General features: G+C 38.9%; 1 protein-coding gene across 1 annotated transcript in view; it reads left to right on the top strand.

Annotated features, from left to right (window-relative positions):
• cnksr2a (connector enhancer of kinase suppressor of Ras 2a) overlaps positions 1 to 24,727 on the top strand; it is a 62,035-nt gene that overhangs the window by 2,742 nt on the left and 34,566 nt on the right. Inside the window, exons 2-8 of the mRNA XM_079447388.1 lie at positions 7,831 to 7,994; positions 12,429 to 12,631; positions 16,274 to 16,361; positions 17,979 to 18,020; positions 20,971 to 21,090; positions 21,743 to 21,802; positions 21,968 to 22,036. Of these exons, the coding sequence (XP_079303514.1) occupies positions 7,831 to 7,994; positions 12,429 to 12,631; positions 16,274 to 16,361; positions 17,979 to 18,020; positions 20,971 to 21,090; positions 21,743 to 21,802; positions 21,968 to 22,036 (746 nt within the window). The remainder of the gene's footprint in view (positions 1 to 7,830; positions 7,995 to 12,428; positions 12,632 to 16,273; positions 16,362 to 17,978; positions 18,021 to 20,970; positions 21,091 to 21,742; positions 21,803 to 21,967; positions 22,037 to 24,727) is intronic.

Here is a 24,727-nt window from a genome sequence, read left to right as displayed (position 1 = left end):
TGTGTCTGACTGCTCCTTCCTCTTGATTAGTTTTGTGACTGCAGGGCTTTAGATGTAATCAAGCTCCGTCACATCACCGCAGCCTCGCCAACCCTGCTAGGCAGCAAGTCTGCTCTCTCCGTCTCTGTATCAGTGGACTGCAGTGGACTTCAGAGATGAGGTGGTCGAGTCCGGACAAAATCAAAGTAGCATCCAAGTCTCATAATAGCATATTTACTGTAATACATTAACAAGCATATTTTTTCTGTAAAATAGTATTTCTGTGCAGCACTTAGATTTGGGGATTTAATTTCCAGGTAGTACCGTGTAACTTTAGCGCTCTGAATGTAATTCGATTTTTTTATTTGTTACCTTGACCTGTTGTTTGACTACAATTATAGACATTTTTTATTTGAATCATTAGTCATCAAATCGTCTGCAAACACAGCAAGGCTATAGATGGTTGCATGACACTGGTGCACCTTTTATTTCAACTAGCTGAGTGCTTGCTAAAACAGGCTTACACACAGAGCATTTCAAGTAATTTCACCTACATTTATATTTCAGACATGACCGAAATTGCCGATTTCTGAGTGGGTTTGTAATTAGTCTGTTCAAAGTCATTTTTTGGTCACTAATAATAATTTTTTTGTGGCTATCCTGTGTGCTGCTGATGGACAGTACTTGAAAAATTATGTCTTTATTTTTACATAAAGTGATAGTTCAATTTTAATTCTGTCATCATTTACTCAACCTCTTGTCATTTCAATCCTTCATGACTTTGTTTTTTTACGTAAAACACAAAAGAAGATATTTGAAGAATGTTGCTAACTGGCCCCCATTCACTTCCTTTGGTTTTGTGTCCATACAATTGAAGTTAATGGGGGCCAGAGCTGTTCGGTTACCAACTTTCTTCTTTTGTATTCTGCGGAAGAAAGACATATTGTTTTAAAATGACACGAGGGTGATGAAATGATGACAGAATTGTCCTTTTTGGGTGAACTATCACTTTAACAATAAGCTTCTATTTTGGCCTTCTAATAAACACCTGACCCTCTTTCTTTCCATTTCTTGTCTTGCTTTTTCCCATAATTGTTCTGTATAATTTTCCCTGCGGGTTGCTATTGTGTATCTGCACCGCTATCCAACTATCATTCCAAAAACGATGTAAACATCTGATTGGACGCCTCCATCTCTGTAAAGATTAGGGTGGAGGTCTTGGCTGAAATAGAACCAGCATCTGCGCTTCCCAGTTAGACTCGTCTTGATGCTGTGCTTTTGTGGCTTGCGGTTTAACTGAGAGGCAAAACTGTTTTATATGGCGACATTGCCTGAACACAACCAGCCCGTGTTCTTTTAGCTCAACTGGTAATGCGTGGCAAGAGCAATGCCAAAGTCATAGCTTTGATTCCTGCGCAACGCAAAATGATCAAATCTAAGTTGAATGCACTGTAAGTTTGGACTAAACGTGTCTGCCAATGCATTCATGTAAATGTAAACCCAATGCAGTCATTGACTGGCTCTGGGCAACGTGAGATATTATTAAAAAGGTCACATAGAGAGACTATGTTTTGTGGTTTAATGTTACGGTATAATGTTTCTTTCAACATCAATTTTAGAATAGATTTAGAGGAGAACATTTTTTGAAGTTGCTTTGTGATGGCTTAAGTGTTCTGGTTGGTTACTATGTGGTTGGTTACTGAGCCACATCAAATGGACCCCCACTATCTACCTTCTGCAATATTAGTCTATTGATTAATGAGATGCTTTATAGCCATTGGCATCTTAAATGTCAGTTTGTAATGTTGCTGATATTTATTCTGAAGCTCTTGGGGAAACACTTGTGAGACTGGAGATGAATGCAAAAAGTATCCATCTGTTTTCTATTTCATATCATGACAGTTTGAGGAAAAACTACTGAGATATTAAAGAGATATTAATTGTGATTATTCTTAGACTGCAAGATATTCATAATTCAACAGCGTGAAAACGATTCACTTTGAATAAAAACCTTCGCGGCATTTTTCTCTTAAACTTTTCCCGTACTGAACCACCAGCAGCGGGACAAACGCAGCTTCAGCTGAATATCTTGTCAGAAAGATGAAAAGGCTGTTAGGCGGCTCTCTCTCTCCGCGTGCGCCATCATAATTGATTGTCATGTAAGAAGGTGCATTAGCTGCTTTTTGAGGCCTGTTCCTGAAATGAGATGCTGCCTGTCAGTTTAGAATGATTAGGTTCGCTTCTTCCTCCAACGGTGGTGATTATGGAACTAAATGGTTTATTTGAGAGGAGAATGTAAAGCACTTGTTTGTGGTGCTCAAATGAACATATGTACTCACACACACATAGATGAGGTTCTCTTGTCTCCAAGCATGGCATTTTGGAGATTCCAGAACTGACTGCGGGGTGTGTCCTAAGGGAACACATGAATATTGTATTTCACTTGACATGTGGCAGGGCTGGCGAGAAATTACACTGTGTGTGACAGAAATATAGAAATGGAGAAGAGAGTGAAATAAAGAGGAGAAAAGACCTTTGAATCGCGCGCACGCACGCAGAGCTTGAGCGCGGTGTCCTGGTCTGCAGCTTCGAGGGGCGGGCGGGCGTGTGGGTGGGTGTGTGGCTTGGCTCGGGGCGACTCTTCCCTCCTGTGAAAAAGTGTAAAAGTGTGTTTGTGTGCTGTCAGTGGGTGTAAAGGGTGTGAGTCATCTCTGAATCACTTTATAGAACTGAAGAACTGCAGTATAGAGAGAATTTTTTTTTTAGAAAAACACTCCAGGAAGGTACCGGTACTGTACAGTACGTACACAGTAGGAGACTAAACACATTAAAGTCTGCACAGTAAAGTTTTTGTTGAATTTACTCAGTGCTCAAGGGGGAGCCTACCAGCACCACCTATCCACCCTCTTTGGAAAGTGGACCTTGGCACATGTTTTTGTAAATGTAGATAACCCTGGTTATTTACTACTTAACGTAAGGATGCTGTCATCATTTATTCACCCTAATGTTTAATATGTGTGTATATGTATGTTATGTAAATTACTTTTTGCTATTACAATTTTTATTAATGTCTCTGTTTTTGTGTCTATATAATTGAAGTCAATGTGGGCCAGTGTTGTTTGGTAACCAGTATTCTTTAAAATATATTTAGTATTCTGCTGTACAAAAAAGGTCTTACACGGTTGGAACGACATGAAGGCGAGTAAATTATGACATATATATTTTTTCCCTTTAGTATGAAATATGTATAAAAAAATGTCTCCTATTATGTAAAAATAAGGGTGTGTCAGTCCGAATCCAAACGCCTTGTTAAATTACATATTTTGTGCATAAGATACCGAAAATCAGTAATAAAAGGGAGGGAAAGAAAGTCTGGTACCCTCTTCTCCAACATTGTTCATTGGTGCTCAAATAACCACCGAAGGAACCTTCTCCAAGACTGTATATATATTGTGTTTACATACACAAAGAAGAAAGTAAAACGTGTTTATTTTGTGGTAAAAGATGAATGTTTCATGAACATATGGCTTAACAACAGGATATTTATCTATCTAATGTCTACTTACTCTCTATTATCTATCTTCTGAATTCAGAAAGAAAAACCGGCGCTGGTTCTGCTCTTCTCTTTCAGCAGAGGTTTGGAGGTCTGGTTCTGCACAGCTGGGCGGCTAATTTTGAGACTTTATCTAGCTGATGAATTTCCATTTACAAAAGTTCCCCATGGGTTTGAGATTAAGCAGTGGCAGAGGAAGGATGACTGTGTGATGGACACACAAACATGCACACACATTATTAGAGCCTCTTTGCAGGTGGTGGCATATGAGAACAGTAAAGGCCTGTACAGTATGTGTAGGAGTATACAGCTGACTCATTTGTATTATCATCTCTTTCCTGTGCGATCTATGCATGTGTTTTTTGTATCTATGTTCAAACTGTCTTTCTTTCATTCAATTCAAATTTTATGAAAGTGAAGGGGCACTGGGGCTGTGCAGATGCTAAAATAAAATAAAAGTATCATTAAGGTTTTAATTGTGAGTCATTTGAATCCATACAATTGTTTGTCAAGTTGTCGAATACTTTTAATGCCGTTTCATGATACCTTTATCATAAAAAATTGTCTTATAAACAAAGAATACTAAAATGACTTTTTGTGTTACATGGATTTGGACTACAGTACATGAATATGTGAGTAAATGATAAGAGAATTGTTTTATTTTAACTCCTTTAAATTGGATAAGTTATATGCTATGCGTTTCCCCTAAGCCCTTGAGCACATTGTGCCCTTGAACGGTTGTCACGACAACCCTTTCAATGGTCACTAGGTCTGCATAATGCTCAGCATGGCTGCCAGAAATGAAGTGAAGGATGAAGACGGAAAGAATATAGAAAGAAGAGTGTGATAAAATGACATTACATTAATTCATCTGGAATCCATCCCTTTAAAGCTAGCAGATGAGTTAATATATGAATATATTATACAGTATATGACGTCGATATATTGCGTGTCATCTTTTAAGTACTGCGGCTTACTGTAGTTTTTTTACTTTAAATCTTTGTCCCATCTTTTGAGGATGTTCTCTCCCTCTTTGTGTTTTTTGCTTTGCTACCTGTCAGACGAACAGGCCATTTGCAATAAATAATGCACTATAACAGAGTGAGCCTGTGCTAACTCCCTGTGTGTGGTGAAGGAGAGCGAGATAGGTGGTCTGTTCGGTACAGACGTATAATTTGTAAATAATCTTGTAAATTCACTAAAGTGATGAATTATGCTGCCTGGGTGTAAGATGGGGGCACTGTGTTCACATCACCATGTGCATTTGTCCAAGTAGGCATGCGCTATCTTTTCGCTTTTTATTTTCTTGGTTCTTCACTATAATAGTGTAACAGGTTGTGTTATGGCCTGTGACTGATGCTGAGCTGTCTTTTTAATACTCACATTGGTCTAACTGTTGTATTTGGTGTATTGAAATTGAAAAGCTAAAATGTCAGATATGTAGTGTTGATTTATATCATATATTTAAAGGTCCGATGTGTATTTAAAGCCATGTATTTCTGTTTTAAAAGTATATGATTATTAAGTTTTCTTGGAAAATGACCAATTGTTTTGCTAGACAACACCCTTATTCATCGGCTGGTGTCGTGTAGAGCCTTTTGAAGTTGTGAAATTTGGACCTTCACCCACAGTTTAAGTGCATTTAATGGATAAGAACTCTGGAAAGTAGGGATGCACCGATATGTAAATTTTCGCCGATAATGGATAATTCTTTAACATTGGAAGCTGATAACCGATATATTGGCTGATATACTGTATCTAAATAGTAATATATAATTCCCCAAGACTAAAACAAAAGGCAAAGTGGACAATGACAGTTATTGTTTTTTTTGCTGTCCTGGCCAATGAGTTGGACCATTCAGTTAATACGCTCATGGTTGTGCTAATGCTATTCATATTGTCACCTTCTATCAATGTTAGGCCGCGCTAAATTACAGAGAGGTGTTCCTCAACCCCCATTTTCTCTTGCCTTGTTTCTCCCAAACACATTAAATAAGGATATATACCACTTTATGCTGATTATAATTACAGAGTAGCTTATTTTTCTGCTTAAATCTGTAAGAAATGGTTGCACTTTTACAATAACAAACACAGCTAGACAACAATAAAATCAAAGCAACATAAATTATTCACAGTACAAGTATGTACAGTACACACACACACACACACACACACACTGACACACTGTAAGTCCTAGAGTTATGCCGAACGCCATGTTGCTGTTATGCAGCTGTTTAGTCAGAATGGCTTGTATCAGATGTGCCCAACAGAATGCCCAAGAGTGCCAAATGCAGTTCAACAAGTGCTTTTCACTCCAGAGGGTGTGTGTTGTCACCTGTTGTTATTGAAATGCACAGTTGTGACCGGTGGTGTTTACAAAGCTTTGAGCCAAATGAAAATCTCTCACTTTTTATTCGTCTGTTCTGTATTGGTATTCTACAGCTGCATCTGTTCTGTAACACCTGACAGGAGTTTTATTATTTTGATTTATCCGTGCATCCCATTGGCTTTCAGAGCTATAACTGCAGACAGCGCCGAAATCATTTCTTATTGGATTTAGGATATTTTGATTTTGGACACAGAGTGTGCCAGAATGATATAGATCTCAGAATGGCGACGCTTTAGTGAAGTCATGATCACATTAATAATCGCTGGCTCACAGTTTTACTTTGAACAAATATCACGTCTGCTCATCACAAATTATGTTATGTGCACTTTTTTGGACAATTTGATGCTTGCAGGTAGGGAGCCACTGAAAAAGACTACTCGTACCCAGAACTCTCAATCTGTAGAGACGAAATTTCATACCTCAGATTGTAGAAATATCAACAAATCAATATTTATATAGGAGAGCTAGAATAGATAAAAGGCAAACTGGAGACACTTTTTAAGTTTAAGATCTCAAAACAAGCTCAAACATTCTTCCATGTTATCTAAGCTATTACGTACATTTAATAGTTCAGCGGGTTTAATGTGGGTAAACAATTTAGGCTACGTGTTTATTTCTGCTAAAGAATTTACTTAATGTAAAACACTTAAGGTGCTTCTTAGGCTTAAACAACAAAGCCTGCTAGGTTGTGAAAGAGCAACCTCTGAATAATAACATTTTCTTCTGCAGTCACAAAAGAAAAATCTAATTTACCTCTCTCTCTCTCTCTCAACCATAGAAAGGCTAAGACAAGGATGTCGCTCGCTGTGAATGTCATTCAATGTCGCGTCGAAGGATGTGACAGTGACATAGAAGGTTGTCAGTCGCCATGTTAAAGTTCAACCTCACATCGCCGCTGATATTGGACAAAATAGACCGCACTGATCCTGAAGTAAAATCCGTCACAGTGAGACGTTTTGAAAAAAATAAGTCGAGTTTTGTTCTACAGAGACATTAAGACACGAAAGCACACATCAGCATTAACACGTTACTCACGCGATATCGTAATGTCCTAGTGTAATACCTAATCCTCATCGTGTTACTATTGTGACAATATCAATAACATTAAAACACATACATTTAAAGTCATACATACTTGTTAAAAATAAGAACAAAGATCAATGTCTCGTGCGCGTCGTCTGATTCATGCGCCTGCGTACAAGCTTCTTTACTGAGGTAGTTTCACGGTGACTTGTATGCTGATGAAAAAAATGAATTGCAAACTCACTTAGTTGTGGATTAATATCACTCACAGACAGGAATACAACAGTTGAAGGTAAATTACCGTATATACGTTGAAGCACATTCAAGTGCGTTTCTCTGAGTTAGCTCAGGTAAACACGCCTCAAACGTTTCTTCAACTGACAACGATTCAAGACCAGTTTCCATTATATGTGACTTTTATCAAACTTTTTCTACGCTTTCTACCATCTTTAACGCTTTGAACGGACCGCTGTGAATCCCACTACATCAGCTTCCACCTTTACTGAGCCCCATTACAACTTATGTTTAAACAACATGGGTAATGCACAACTAGACCTTCAAACTTATTTTTATAATTATTTATGTCATTGACAGATGTCAACTTATAAATCTTATGTATGGTTGTGTAGCCTACTATACATCTGCATACTTGTCAGTTGCAAAATTAATGTGATGTGAAATGTGAGAATATTAGCTCCAAAAGTATTGGCCTAATGCAGACTTTGAAAATGCTGCAGAATTAGTATACCATAAGGGCTCTTGAAAACATACTATGATTTAGATGTGCTAATGCTGCTCTGGCCTTGTATATTGGATGAACGGGCATTGAGGTTTAGCGCAGTTGCTCATCCTTTCTTTCTTCATTTGCTTTTTTGTCTGCTGAAAGGTCTGGATGACTGTTTGCAGCAATATATCAAGAACTTTGAACGGGAGAAGGTGGGAGGTGACCAGCTGCTTAGGATCACCCATCAGGAGCTGGAGGATCTTGGAGTGTCCCGTATAGGACATCAGGAGCTGATCCTGGAAGCTGTGGACCTGCTGTGCGCCCTGGTGAGTCTTCACATAGCTTGACACAATTGATCCGACATCTGCTGTTTGACACCATGTCGCAGTTGACAAAGATGCGATACAGAGAAAGTTTGATATAAATATCATATTCTCAGAAGACCATAAACATTGTTTGCTTGAATTTCTATTCCATATTATTTTACAGATCAAAAGCATTTGTTTTAGTAAAATGTTATTATTATGTATCAGCTTTCTCTGAAATTACTTTTCCGATGATGAAACAAAGATGTGTGGGTGGAGAGAAGTAAACAACCAATAGTTTAGTAGCTAACACCACACTATGGATTATATCAAATACCCTCTGCACATGCTACCCACTAAACCGTTTAACTTAGAAATGTCACATTACAAAAGGACTGTGTTGTAAATGCAGTTTCCAGTTCTCGATTCAGTGTGTATGTATGTACTGTATGTATGTGTAGCTCCCTCTAGTAGTCAACACGAAGCACGAGGTCTTGATTAAAAAACGGGGTTTTATTTCTACAGCATATCCTGTCCACCCGTGACAACTGGGTGAAAAAAGAGCAAAAATAAAAAGATACTATAAATAAAATGCATGTATAGTTACACACTTAGTTAACACAAGCTATGCACATGAAGTATATCACAGAAACCGGCTACAAAAGAAACACACCTCGTAGGCTGCTTTCTACTTAAGAAGGTCAAAACTTAAAGTCTTCTTTCTTCTTAGATAACATATGTCCAGAAATGTTTATACTCTTAATATTTACTGAACTTGGAGAGCTCTTGCCATGCTATGCAGTATGTACTTGTCTTAACACATTGTTATTGCTCTGTCAGATTAGATCCAATAGTACAGACATTGACAAAGATAGAAAAGGATTTAGACTGAAATTTGCTGTGCACTGCTTAGGCCTTTTCCAGTATCTAGCATTTAATAACTAGTTTTCCCTCTAATTCGTCCTCTCCATCGTTTCTCTAAACCGAGGTATTAAAACAATGACTTACCAGCCCACGCTTTCAGAATGTCAGCAACATGACATGAGCGAACAGACGACAGGATGAGTGTTTATCACGTCTTTGTGAGCTGTCTCGCATGCCGCCCCATCCCGAGTCTCTTCTTAACCTATATCCCTTTGTCCTTTATCCTTTTGTTATGCTCTTTTTCACTCCTTTCTTTCTAGTATGTGTGTTTATGGTGCCCTTTACTGAGTTTAGATTTTAGCAGGTTTTAGTATACGAGCTGTGAGATTTGCAATACAGGGTGAACTATAATGAGCTTGTGCTTTGTAAGATTGAATGTGAACCACTGGCCTGTGCGGTTGACATTTAGTAGAGCGTTAATCACAAAAAGACGACTGAGCTCTGAAGGCTGATCTCAGATCAGAGCTGCTGCTGACATTCACATAATGGAACAACCAGGGCTGTACAGAATACAGATGCTGTGAAAAAATCGTGTCCGTATGAATACATTTAATAGTGTGGCACGCGTTTGATACAGTTTGACAGGTGCATTAGACAGAGCTGCGTGTTTGTGTGAAGTGCGCTTGTAGTTGTGCATTATAGTAGTAATATAATAATATAGTACACAAGAATTTTACTGCAGTCTACTGTAGTAAATACTACAGTATACAGTATTTTCTGGACAAATGTATTGGGAGCATTAAAAATACAAAACTCAGAAAAGTTTTAAAGGAAAAACTCATTTGGTTAAAACAAAAGATTAAATGGCCCTAATACAAAGTAACCTGCGGATGTGTGAATGAAATTAGCCATAAAGGCCCGTATAAGTCCGGTTTAGAAGTTTTTCTAATCTACGTTGCTGGCTATAACTGTACGATTTGAGAGTTGCTCTAAAATTTAAAGGATAAGTTCACTTTAAAACCTTACTTGCGAGAGACTTTGCAGAATTCTAGTTTGGTGACGTAATGAAAGTGAATGGGAACAAGGGCTTACAAGCTTAAAGGGATACTTCACCCAAAAATTCTGTCATCATTTACTCACCTTCGAGTTGTTCCAAGTCTGTATACATTTATTTGTTTTGAGGAACACAGAGAAAGATATTTGGAAGAATTGAGGACAGCAAACAGTTCTGGGACACTTGATGTTTTTCCTACTGTGGTAGTCAATGGGGGGTTTACCATTATCTTTCTCTGTGTTCATCAGAACAAATACATTTATACAAATTTGGAACAACTTGAGGTAATTTTTCGGTGAAGTATCGTTTTAATAAAAGAGACGCTCTATCTTAATCTATATTTAGCCTTTAGAAGCCATACGATTTTTTGTTTGTTGTATGTTTTTTTGTTAAAAATGCTGTGGCTTATGCACCTGCCACCTGCTTAGTTGGTGTGCCATCAGCATTGTCATAGCATCGTGTACCTGCGGATCCAGAGTGATTACTAAAAAGGCTTGTACAGCTTACAGGTTTGACTCCAAACTCCTTGTGCCCAGAACTTAAATCCCTTAAACAAAGTTGTCAGCAAGAAGGTTGCTCGCTTCCAGAGGGGCTATAATTTGAGAGCGTATTGACCCTACAGTCCTCTTCAGAGGCTTGCTTGCTGTTTCGCACACTTATAGAATTTGTATTTCTCATTTCCCCTTCCCTTTGTTTTTATCTTTCTCCTATTGCGCTATGTGTGTCTTAGCGTCTGCAGTACTGCAGTCATGCAGGGAGCTTTTAAACAGATTAGCAAAAAAGATTCTTAGCGCCCCAAACACATTGTCTGCTCTCTCCGTTTCCTTCTGCTCACAAGCCGATTAATGCGTCTTTTGTGAGGCCTGCTGGCTGCAGGGGTTTTGCGTACCTGTTTTTGTTGAGATATGTGTGTGCGATAGAGTATGTGAGGGATTTGTTTTGCAGACCAGACTGAACACATCACTCTGATCGATATCCTACTAATGTGAGAACAGATACTGAAATTGATGCATGCACACACACACACACACACACACACACACACACACACACACACACACACACACACACACACACACAGACAGAGGTTTGTTTTACAATATCAGTGAGGACTCATTGATTTCATACCTGGCTAATGATGTTTTCTACCCTAACCTCATACCCATAACCTTACCTTCACAGACCTGTTGGCGTTATAAGATTTGAAGGAGGGGCTTTCACACTGGGGTTCGGGGACCCCCAGGGAGCCTCCCGAAGATTCTAGGGGTCCCCAAAAAATCTCAGAGAAATGAGACAAAAGCAAACAACTTTGCTAATAATAGTCCACTGACCATTATAACTGTTTTATTTTAAACTGTTCATATTTATTTCTAAGTGTTTGTATTTTCTTTTTTGCGACATGCAATCTTTCTAGAATTGTTTATTTTTTATCTTTATAATAAGTTTTTCTCACAACAGTTCCCTTTAATTCACTCAGGCTTTGTAAAGTAGTATTTACAAAGATGTAATGAAAATTGCAACCGTTCAAATACTTTTGAATTGAGAATGTTTCTGTTCAGATTTATACCTCCAACATTACTCTTATTTAAGCCAATTTTTATTCTGGCAGGTCACGTGAGTCAAGCTTGCATCAGCTGATCCTCCTCTACCTATAGAAATATGACGCAATCACAGCTTCTGTTTTATCGCTTTGCTCAGGAACAAATTACCCTCCTCCATCCCCAGCTCCACTTCACATTTACAATCAGGGCTCGACTGTTATTCCTTTTCATAAGTCTCAGCTACATTTTAATTATGTTAAACTTAAATGTCTTTATTTCATCAAATGTCATCTGCTTGTTCTGTTAACCCTAAGGGGGGTTATTGCTGTGCTTCCTGTGCTCTTATTCATGCTGGCTTCTTGGATGGGCAGGGTGTTTTGCCCAGCACAGAACCATACCACCAATCTAAACTGTGTGCTAATTGTCAATCATTTTTGACGGTAGTGAACCTGACAGAAACGGTCCCTCGCATCGTAATGTTAGAAAACTCTGGATTTATGTGTGGACAACCTATTATGTCAACAAAGGGCAGATTTTGACATATCACTATATTTGTGAAAAACCGCACTCTGAGACTTTAGAAGTTGTTGTGAAAAAGTGAAAGTATTTGTCATCTTGTACGCATCTACACATAATTAAAACAAGAGACATTTTCAAGAGCATGAAGAATAGCAAGATATTAAGACTTGTTTTGAGAGAACATATGTCATACAGTATGTTGATTTATTGATATTTGCATATGCCTAAAATTAAAACAAATTGTCTGCTTAAAGACAAGAAAATCAAAATGTAAATGTGTCTTGTTTTTAGAATGTAAAAGTTAATAAAGTTTGCTAAATTGAAAAAGAGAGATATACAAAGAAATGTAGACTACAGAACAAAGGCAAAAGAAACAATGTTGTGCTGGAGTCATTCCATGAATTGTTTGCCAGTCAGTGTTTGTCTGTCTTAACGTCGCATTCTCTAAAACTCTTCATCTTTGTTTTCATTTGACAGAACTATGGGCTTGAGACAGAAAATCTGAAAACACTCTCTCACAAGCTCAACGCGTCTGCCAAGAACCTTCAGAACTTCATCACAGGCCGCAGACGAAGCGGCCATTACGACGGCCGGACCACCCGCAAGCTGCCCAACGATTTCCTCACTTCCGTGGTGGATCTCATCGCGGCTGCTAAAAGTCTCCTGGGCTGGCTGGATAGGTTAGCCCTGCTAAGAGTTGCATGCACACCAGATCAATAACCAAATGAATACATCCTAATATATATCTACACTATTTAATTGATCCAAGAATCGTGTCATGTTTTTATTATTGTTATTATTATTGCCACTTGTTGCATTGTAGCTAAATTCAATGCCGTGTGCCTTAGAGATCCTCCTCTGAGAAAGACTAGACAAAATTATATTTGATATCAAATAAATATTCCCGATGTCATCGTGAAGGTTAAATAGGAATGGGTCTTGTGTGCTTTGGTGTTTGTCACTTGCTTCTTCTCTGTTGCTAGTCAAATGACTGGAGTTGGGATTTGAGTAACTGAATGTGTTTTCAGTTTCATTTGTACATCGATCAATTTTTATATGTTTGTTTGTTGCAGTGATGTCATGCACATGTTGACAGAAAGGGTCATGATTGGCCAAATGATTATAACTCCAGTAACAACAAGGATGTTGATCCACAAATATGTTGTGGTTGAAAAATCACGCTGTTCCCTCCAGTAAAAACGGCGGCATGCAAAATTAAAATGAAACATTGTGTTGCTGGATGCACAGTTTATGCAGAACTGAATAGCTCAGGGTCTCTTGTCTGGTGTGGATGAGGGCCGGCCTTTGTCTGCTCAGATTCAATCATGTTGATTTGTGTTCCAGCCCTTAGCAGTCAGGTACAAGGATGAATGAAGAGATCTTATGCAATACAATTACTAATTTCTTTATCCTGTCTGTCTACCTTACTTTCTTTTTTTATTATTATCTTATAGTGATTTCTTCATGATGTATTGATGAGCAACGTTTCAGAGACAGACCATACGTTTCCATAAGTTTGAAACCTTTTCTTCTCAAACTTAGTAAATCACACTGTGAGTAAAAGTGGCCCAATTTTGACTCTGAACTAATTTTTCCATAAGAGTGTTATGCACCAGCACAGAATTGTGATGCATGTTGATCTAGAATAACATCCGACCTGTATCGGATTTAGGACCACGTTCAGGCATAGAAATGGCCCAAATAGAGAAGACCAGATTTCATGTGATAGATCTGAGTCACGTTTGTGCTAAACATTTGGGCCACTTTTGACTGCAGATTAATCAGATGTGGGTTTAATGTTTTAGCAGACAGACATTGCCAACCTTAGCATGATGGCTAACTTGGGTTTGTAGTACAATTTTGTGTGGTGTTGCATAACAATGAGAATGTCAGAATGTGACACGATTGACCAGATAAGTCTTAAGGTAAGGTGTTTATTGTATAGTTTGGCATGGGTTATATCTCAGTCTTCCTCTGATTTCAGATCTGTCATAGGATAGGAAAAAACAGCTCATTAATGTGTGCCCAGCTTTTTAGATATGGAGTTTATTGTTATGGTGATTCTACTTTTTGAATATGATATGAAGGTAAATCAAGCGGGTGGTTTGTGCTGAACGACCCATTTGGCATCCAGCTGCTTGGCGCTCTTCATTTCTCTCTGGTACTGCTGACTGAGCCCAGCTGAAAGCTGTGGACTGGAACATCACCACACAGCGGGACACTTTCCATCAGATTCTGTTTGATTTCTGCTCAGTCCTCCCTACAGAGAATGCCATCTCTCTATCGCATTGTCCAGGCTCCCGCTGGCCCACTGTTTAAACCTGGACCTGGGAGGAGAGGTTCGCATCCACAATCAAACACGATTAACACATGGGCCTCGTATGAACCACCTGGCTTGAGAACAACTTGTATTGGCCCCATCCGGATTTGAATCCGAAGCCGAGATCTACACCAGCTCTTCCAAAGGGTCGTGACTTGCTGACTAAAGTGATGTTGTATGTGGTCGCTCTTTGGGTTAGTTGAGTTTTCAACTTCAGTCTGATTTTCAGTGATTTTCACGAACACACAGAACAGAAAGAAGGACACCAGTATAAGGGGAGGTACCTTGTTCCCCTCGTTCATTAATACTGGCCTAATTACGCTCCCCAGCCTCTTGTTCCTGCCAAAACAGCACCCGGCAGAACTGTCGTCTCCCCTGCAGACGTATCAGAGGAACAGAAGGAACTCTGAGAGAGAGCAAAAAGTAAGATGCTTAAACCAGGTGAATGGATTTGAAGACAAAAGACATTATGACTGACTTTAGAGCCTCTGTCCCTTAAGTGTTATTGGTTGAAATCCATCCAGGCTGACAATGTCTCTGCTCTGCCACTTGCCAAGTTTGGTGATCATCATTTGAGAGTAGGATTCTGCCTGTTTCTTTTGGGATTGCACTGGGTTTTCCCATATTCTCGATCATTCATTATTATCTATGTGGGCCTGGCCCCAGGTGTAAGTGACTTATGGGTTTGCTATTTATTTTTTCGTGTTTTGAAGTCAGATTACATTAAAATTAAATTCCCTGTGAAATTGAACAGCTCCTTTTTTAGGTCATTATTATAAGATTACCGTTGAAAATTGGGCAGTGTAAGGAGATGAGTAAGGACACTGATTTTTTGGTACTTGCTCAATAACTGATTCCTCAAGATCCATCTTACATTATGTTGCGCACAGACATGCACTTTTCTTTAAAAATGTCAAAATTGAATTTTCTTGTTGCTAACCCTTCCTAGTACCTTCTGTGCCCTGAGGTTTAGTTCAAACACTTCTTGTTAAGCCCCTGTCTGCTCTGTCTATACTTGCTGACAGGTGTCCTTGAACCAGGGTCACAGACGCTGCCCGCGTACTCATCTACCAAGTGATGTTTGGGAGTCAAAGGAAACCGGTGACATTTAGGAATTGTGTTTTGTTTCTTTTGAAAAATCTAAAGGATTTATGCTGTCAAAGCAGCATTCGAAATCCTGTTTAGGGAAGAGACTCCAAAATGCTTGTTGGGATGGAGTGCTTGTGGGTCTTGAATGATCTGAATGAATGATTTTACACCCAGTGGTGATTGCTTGTTAGAGTCTCTTAAATTGTAAAGGGTGTGCGTCAGCTGGTGTTCCCAGCGGTCTTGGAGAAATATTTAGAGACACGATGGAAACGACGAACCAATGTTCCTACAGCCCGTATATATAGCACACAGCCTCAATACACACGACCCACATTCACTTCGTCAGTCACAGGAAGACAGAAACTGGGTCTAGAGTACATTCTCGGCCAACAGGGATAACTTATTCTACAACCCAACCAAATGCACACTGGAGAAGTTTACAAGCACACATACATACAGGGAGTTAATTTGACACACACAAAAGGCTCAACAATATGATTCGATGGCCCGGGGCCAGTTGAGGGACTGTCACTCGTCCTGTCATAATGTACATGTGTTTTTATGCCTTGTAAGCATAAACATTTGACTTTCTGAGATATGCTCGGCAAAGTATTTTCTACCTGGCTGCCTTGAAATGGTTTTGTCAACATTTTAGAAATGTCTTAATAAACAATTTTATAATTCCAACAATTCGTTGGAATCGTATTGTAGCTATCATTGTACATTATAGCTGTACACTGTACAGTGAAAAGAAAATCTTAATTTGTTGACAAGGCACAAAGCCAGATGGGCCAGCAGGAAACAATAGTTGAGCACCGCACATATATATGCACACACATTTAAATTGTCTGCCTTGTGGGTCTGGTCGTAAGAATGATCTAACGGTTAATTCCAGGTGCTACTTTTTTTGCAGGTCACCGTTTGCTGCCGTAACGGACTATTCTGTGACACGGAACAACGTGATCCAGCTGTGCCTGGAACTCACTACCATAGTACAGCAGGTAATGATACAGAAAACAAACACATTACCATCCCCTTTGGAACCGCAGGTGTGGACACTTCATCCTGGCCCTGTGACCTAAACTGGATTTTTGAAAGTCTGATGCAGCTGGGAAAATACGTAATTTGGAAATAAAGTATGGCTTTAGTCTAGCTGTTGGGAAGTACATTCAGAGGAAATTTACCGTAACATGGAGATGGAGTTTAAAGGACTAAGAATTGTTATGTTCTGCTGAATGATTTAACAGCGGTGAAGGACTTGTACTGACATTTATTCTCATGGATGGATGAGAATAACTTGAATCTTCTCCATCCATTTTTTCTTGCTTTGAAATGGGTGATGGGTGGCAGAGTGTAAAGCGCAATGAAAATGAAATTGCACTATGAATGTAAAGAATCAGGCCAATGCACTGCTATTATTGGTAAAGTAGTCCTCTGTTAGGAGTAGTCCTCTGTCTTATCACCCCCTTGGTGATTTTAACCAGGTTTTCAGCATGAATGTCTTGCCTACTGAGAAAATTTGCATTGCATCCCAGTATGAGATATTTGTAATTACCGTAGATGTATGTATGTATGTGGGTGGTGGGATCTCGCTCTCTTTTTCGTTCTCTCTCCCAACACGGTTTCTCTTCAAGCTTTAAACACAATGCTGTGGCAGGAGTATGTGTCTTATCTGCGCCACCTGTCCTCATCACACATGCACAGTCACGCAAACATACACCAAGTATGCATACTGGCATGCTGTGTGGTGATCCATGGGTTGAGTGACGGCTCCGGAGAATAGGTGCAGAGATGCTCAGGGGTGCTCGGATGGAAGGAGGAGGGAATTAATGTGGTTTCATTATCCAGTAATGCTCATCTCCTTTTGCTCTCTATTTCTTAGTCGATGGCTCACAGGTCTTTGTCAGTGTATTAGAGTCACAGGTGGAGAGGCAGGTTATCGTGATGAATCGTGATGAAGGGGAAGAGGTGCGGGCGAGAGGCAAAAAAAAATGGTGGCACAAAATACGCTCATGCTCGCTTGAAACTGAGAAAAAAAGATACGAAAAAGAAAGAAAATCGTGTCCAGTTAGAGGGCATTGTTGAGTAATGGGTCCGGGATGGATACAGTAGGTAAAAGTGACCGACTCTATTGCTGCGGGCCAGGTTTGAGTTTAGTTTCTAGATTTTATTTAATATTTCATGATGGAATACTGTATACGTTGTTATTCAATTGAAAAATGTAATGCATTCAAGGTGTACATCTTGTTCATGACAGGCCACGGATTCACCTCCAAAAATATTTACACACCATAACCTCTGCTATATCCCCCTTGAACTTTTACAGGAGCTCTGGCCCCCAGAGGCGACCTATGGAGCTCCTTTAAATATCTCCATCATAGCCTGAATGTTAAATCAGGCCTGGGGCTCTCCTCTGTTTAACCTTCCCATATTAGATCAGCATCTGAGAGAGAAAGAGAGAGAGAGAGAGTGTGACCCAGCTGTTTAGAAAATTATCCCACCCGCAGAGATACTTTGCACCGTAAATGTTTTCTTAACGGTGCGGTGTGTGCGAGAGAGTGTGTGTGGGCCTAAACGGTTTAAAATGACAGTAATATCTTACTCTCTCTTTCTCGCAGGACTGCACCGTCCATGAAACAGAAAATAAGATCCTCCATGTGGTAAGTATTTCTTCTCTGATTTACGCTGCAATGTCGGAGTAATAATGTGCTGTAATGTTCCTCCTGTGAGCTCTGCCCTCATTACATGTAAGACGTGAGGTTGTTCTGTGCAGTTCATCCACACACTCAGTCTGAATGGGGTAGTTTGCGTGGCAGACAACTCCTGACTGGGTTTGTGACTACAGTGGTGTGAAAAGACGGTGTACATTTTTTGCATTGGGAGGATGCTCTTATTGATCAATAAATGCATTTCCTTAGAACCAAACCTTTGAACTTGATTTTGCTAGCAGCATACTTTTCAGGTTGAGCTCCAGTGACACTGTAATGTTCCCAAAACTTCCTGCAAATTCCAGAGTTTAATAAAAGGATGCAAATAAATGTAAAGGGGTCATATGGCGTGAATACATGTTTTACTGTGTCTTCGCTGTGTTATAAGTTGCCCATGCATTTATTAGACAAGTAAAACTGCAAAAATGTAAGTGTCGAAATAAAAGATGCATTCTATCTAAAAGCGAATGCGCACCCAGACCTGCCTGAAACGCCTCGTGTAACCCCGCCATCACAAATCTACATCAGTTCGTGGTATGATTCGACTGAAGACCGCCCAAATGTATACGCAAGTAAGGTGGTCGTGCCTCTCTATACAATTGCTTTGGAACCTGATGTTCCGCTTTTCTGAGAGGCGGGGCAAAGAGGAGATACAAACATGCACGGTATGTGGAAAATACAACTTAAATCGTGTATACACATTGCATTACATCTAAAACAAAAGCTTATATTCGTTCTTGCCGTGTCATATGACCCTTTAACATAATGTTTCAATGATCTGAGCAGGGACCTCAGGCAACTTCTGTTTATTTTTTGTAAACAAACTTTCAAAAGAAGTGATTCCTGTCAGTATTTTAGTGTTAAAATCCTCACCTAACCAATAAGTGAGCATGTATCGCACAGTTTAGGCCCTGAGGTAAAGTTCCCTTTACTGTCACAAGAGACCCGCAGCTAGTCTTTTTGTGTGATTCCTCGAGCTCACACACTATCACACACCAGTGTGTGTATATGTGGCAGGTCCTGTTGTCGCCACAGACTGCTGGGCTGGGCACAGCTGTCATTCTCACTGAGTCCCACAGCTATAAATACCTTCACATTGCGCCTGCCAGCAGCAGATTTTATTCCCCTGCACAACCCCACCTCAACTACTGACTGTAGGAGGAGAAACAAACACTCCAATGACTTCAGATGAAAGAGCAAAAGAAAGATGAAGCACCAATTAAAATATTGAAATATTTCATGCATATTGAAGATGGCATATTGTAATTTTAAAATGTAATGCATTCAAGGTGTACTTCTCGTTTATGACATGCCACAGATTCACCTCCATAAACACAAAGAAGAGAATTGCGAATTGAAATGCTTGGCAGAGAAATGCAGGTTAATCCGGGTGCAACTTTACACTCTCAAAGTAAAAAAAAACTGAAACTCTTATTTTAATTTCGATGACGAAAAATTTACAAAAAGTTGGACTTTGAAGATGGATGCATGAATGGAGTGTATACTAAGAAATAAATATACAGACACTTTCTGTATCCAGTTTCTCGTGGTCTATTTTGTTATTTATTTTACTTAAAATGTTTTTTAATTTGCTAGCATTTTTTATTGATTGCAGTTTACCTATGCCAAGAAATTTTTGTTTAGAGAGAGATAAAGGGAATATAGAAAAGTGGTGAGAACAAAATAGTCGCTGAGAGTTTAAAAGAACAACTAGAATTTCAAGTCTGCAACTTGTCAGGATTCGTCTGGAACTGAAAGGCTGATAGGAATTACTTGCTTGCAAGGAAAGTTTGCAGTTGAAGAATCAGAAAAGTTGAAAGAATCTGTGTTTGGTTAAGGCTGGCTACCGGACTGTGAGCGCTTTTCCACCATCGCGCCAAACCGTTCTAAGCACCAAAACGGTTACAGTTATGTTTCCACGTGAGCTTGGTTCGACCCGGCACGATTACAAACTGTGCTCGGCTCAGAAATGTCTGCACGGTTGTCTAATGAATGCGCGCAGACGTGTAATACCTCAGTCTCTTGTTGTACCAAGGCAGCGTGTGACGCGGTTGTGCTTACATTCTAAAAATAATGGCCGTTATCAGCCCTGCGGTGGAAAATTAAACCATTTACGTACCGGCTGGCATGGAACGGCATGGAGGGGAACGATTAAGCAACGAGAACGATTTGGTGCGATGGTGGAAAAGTGCTCTGTGAAACTACTTGAATTGCTATGGCGCTTAAACTACACGTCAAGGTTTCTTGTCATCCTTCGTCTTCTTGTTGTAGCAGAACGCACACTACACCTAAAACATCGCAGACAAAGTGCGTTAACAACAAGACCTTGGTCAAGGACCAACATCGAGAACACTTCTAGTTTGATGGTGGATGGCATTGGCAAATGAGTTGTTGGTGCATTTACGCCATCAACTGGAATGGACTGTGAAACATTAAAGTGTTATTAAATGGTTCTCCATATTCTATTATACAGACTTGTTGCTTTAGGATATTTAAAATAGCTCTATGTCTGAAATGCTAGCCATTTAACGACCTTAGAAATCTGTCTGCAACAGCAAAATTCATTGAATAATAAGCTTGTCAATAGTTGTAGTACGACTAAAGCTACACTATAACCAATGGCAGGGCCTGCAATAACAGTTTATTTAAACAGTGACCAACAAAAGCTAAACAAAGGCTAGTTAAATATATTATATAAGAGTTATATCTCATAGTATGTTGCAACAATTGTTCAATGTAGCAAATTTGTAAAGAAAAAAAAGTACATTCATCCACTTTTCAGGCTCTTGCCTGAAATAGCATTTATTCAACATGTGTGTTCATGGGGATGCGCGGAAAGCTATGCAAACCGAGCTAGAGGAAGACAGATATGTGAGTGATACTCTGTCTCGATCTCTCCTAGTGTAAGACTTTGTCTGGAGTGTGTGATCACATCATCTCGCTTTCATCAGACCCGCTGGTCTCTCAATCAGCGCATCTGGAGGTGGTTCAGCTGGCTAACATTAAACCTACCGAGGGTCTGGTAAGATCTCACACTCATTACACAATCATAATGTTCTATTGACTTGGTAGTTTGAGCTATATTTACATGTGTGCTAGAGATGTTACTGTGGATGAAAGGAAAGCTGAGTTTGTTTCTCAACTCCTCTGGCTAGGCATGAATGTGATTCAGATAAAATGGAGATTAGACTTGGAGCAGATAAAAACTGTTGCTCTGATTTAAGGATTATTGTAAAGATATGATGAGGGAGTGTGTTTTTTTTTGCATGTGTCATCATCCTGGCTAGAGTGTGTTTTTGTTTGTGTGTGGATGAACGCATGTGTTAATCTTATCAGAAGCGTCTCGTATTAAAATTGCAGACAAGGCTAGACAAGAATGAGTAGAAGTGGTTTTGTTTTTCATTTGTGTTTTGATGTAGAAGAAAAGGAAGAGGTTATTAAAGGAATATATCATTTAACATGGACAATTCTATCATTATTTGTCAAGCATGTTGTTTCAAACCTCTGTGACTTTTCTTATCTAGGGAAAAACAATTGGACCTCAAGATGTTTCAATGTTTAAGGATGCCACATGTGTTCCACATAAGAAAAATATTTATACAGGTTTGAAACAACAAGAGAGCCAATAAACTAAATAATCAATTTGTTAAGTTGCTCTTGTCTTTTTTACACAGGGAATGTACATCAAGTCCACATATGATGGACTTCATGTTATTACAGGAACCACAGAGGGGGTAAGCAATTGTATACTTTCATTGCTTGCACTGAAATCGTAGAGATAGAAAACCACATAGAAAGGATTGGTATAAGCACCGTTTCGTCTTGGTGTTTTCTCCCCTTATCATTCTCCCCACATTTTTCTCTCTTCGCCTTTTCATCACTCTCGGACTCCTTCTTAGTCACCGGCCGACCGCTGTAAAAAGATCCATGCAGGTGATGAGGTCATCCAGGTGAACCATCAGACCGTAGTAAGTGTCAGTCTGCAGTCACTCAGTCCATTTTGAACAACTCATATCCATCAGTCCATTCATCCATTTATTTATTTAGTTTCACTTGACGTTTGGTGGCAGGTGCCCTCTTCAGTCCGTGTGCGTTCGTGGAATTGTGGGACTAAAATTGGGGTGTATTTGTATTCAAGGGATGGTGCACCGGCGCAATACTTGAATCGGTTTTGGCACAGATGCTGACCTTTTGATCGGATTGAGCATCGGTCAGACGTGACAGATCCAAATTCGATACTTTGTATTAGTCATGGACATTACTGTCAAGCTCCAAAGAGGATCAAATTCACCATAAAAGTATCAACAAAGTGTCAGTAAAGTTGTTCACAATTCTCCAGGTCCTAATTTCTAATGTTCTTATAGAGTATTTTCAGTAGTATTACTGTTAATATTTCTTTAACCTTTTTGATTTGTTTTATGTTTTCCTTATTCTCCGTTTTCTCTTTTTTTGTAATGAATTATTATGTAGTTAGTGTTTGATTTTGTTTTTACATCAAATAGTGAATGAGTACTCCATATCAGCCAATTCAGAGCTTTTAGGTATCTGAATAGGAAAAAGACCAAGTGAGATTGGGGCATCACTGACTAGGGCTTTTAAAGATCCTTGTTAAAGCATATAAGGGTTTAAAACGTTGTATTTTGCATATTGATGTGGTTTTAACATTTCTAGACTTGGGGCAAACATGTTCCAATTTGACTAAATGTAGTTTTTTCAAAGCTGATAGAGTGCAAGACACTTAAAAAGCATTTCCGAGTGAGCTGTTTAAATATGAGAGGCTATAAATGAAAGGCAATGAAGTGTGTTTTAAGGATGGTCGTTCCATGGCGTGTTTAATTGATTTTTGCCTGTTTGCGTATGCACAGTTGAGTGCGTTGATAGGTACTTTTGTGTCTGTATCTATTTGAGTTTGCCTACAAATAATTAATAAAGAGCTATTCCTGTGTACATGTGTGTCTAGTTAGCTTATGAAATCAATTCTGTTTGAAGGGTGTCTTAATTTGTTTGATGTGCATGATCGACTGAATAATTCCTTCAATATTTGAATAGTACTCTTGCATGGTTTATGACGTTGTTAGAGCAGAATGGTAAATATTCCCTCTTCATTGTCTCGACAATTAAATGTAAGGCTATTGAGGGCACAATTTAAAGGTACAGTTCAGCAAAGAAAATTCTCATAATTTAAGATGGCCTCTTTCGACTATGATATCTTATCTCTTAACTACCAACATTTAATATGTTCATCCGTTTTTCCGCACATATTCAGTCATTTAGTTGCCGATGCTGTTTTCATGTTGAAAGATCAACAACATTAAGGCGGCATTAATCATTGAGTAATTCGATTGTTGTCGCCTTATAATTGGTTAATGTTTGATAACCGATACAAATTTGGCTCGTGGCGAAAACTGTGCACACATCTCACAGAAAATCAGTTGTCTTAACAACGATTGGTTCATGTTCAAGAACAGCCTCAGCAGGCATCAAAGCATGGTGCATTGTGGGAGCTGCTCTATACATAATTACCCATAAGTGAATCAGTCCCCGTACCTCAATTTAGGGGCCCTGTACATCCAGACCCAGCCCGTCTCAGTGTCTATGTATATGTGTGTATGTGTGGCCTTGTATTTTGGCTGCATGTCAGTAAATATTTGTGTAGTTTTGGGTCTATTTGTATGTGTGTGAGAGTGTATATTACTTAAAGGGTTAGTTCATAAAAAATTAAAATTCTGTCATTATTTGCTCATCCTCTAGTCATTTCAAACTAGGCTTTCTTTCCTAGAAGAACATAAAAGAAGATATTTTGAAGAATGTTGGTAACTGAACGACTGTGGTACCCATTCACTTCTATTGTACAAAAGAAAAAACAATGGGTACTGTTCGGTTAACAACATTCTTCAAAATGTCTACAGTACATACAGTCATGCAGGTTTGAAATGACAAGAGAAGTGACAGAAATTTATTTTTGGGTGAACTATAATTTCACCTTGGACACAGATACAGAAGAGTACTTAATTCATGTATCTTTTCATAGGCTGACATTTTAGTTTGTTGTGTTAATAAAGTTAAATTATAAAGTGGATTCATAATTGGTGGATGTTAAAGAAATGGTGCTTATAGATAACATTCAAGCACTTCTACAGCTTTGGTTGCATGCTGACTGTCTTTGGTGGAATAATAATTTATGGCGATATTTTTTTAAATTAATCTTTTATTGAGCATTAATATTTTAACCATAGACACTACCCTGGGTTCAGAGTTCCAGTAAACTACTCTAGTCTGTTATAATGTACATTCATTTTATCATGGTTAAGTGGTTTTGCATGATCTAATAGTGATATTAAATGGTAAACTGCAAAGCCTTTAATGTCTTATTGCTTCATCATTAAACAGTGTATTTAATAATTCAGCTCCATAAATATTCTGTGTTATAAACATCTTTTAAAGAAATAGAGTTTGTATATTACGTCACATTATATACAAACTCGATTTAAATATTAATGATATTATGATTCTGCTGCCCACTTGGCACTTACACATTTTACCATCGCAATGCATAAATAATAAGTTATGTGAGGGCCACATATATACTGAGTAGTGATATTTACAGGTAATTGTAAATGCCAATGTAGACGTCATCGTGAAATAAATGGCAAGATTAG

The sequence above is a fragment of the Barbatula barbatula genome (genome assembly GCF_947034865.1).
Source record: "Barbatula barbatula genome assembly, chromosome: 23".
NCBI lineage: Eukaryota > Metazoa > Chordata > Actinopteri > Cypriniformes > Nemacheilidae > Barbatula > Barbatula barbatula.
The sequence above is the reverse complement of the archived record's forward strand: the minus strand, read 5'-3'. Positions and strand labels throughout refer to the sequence as shown.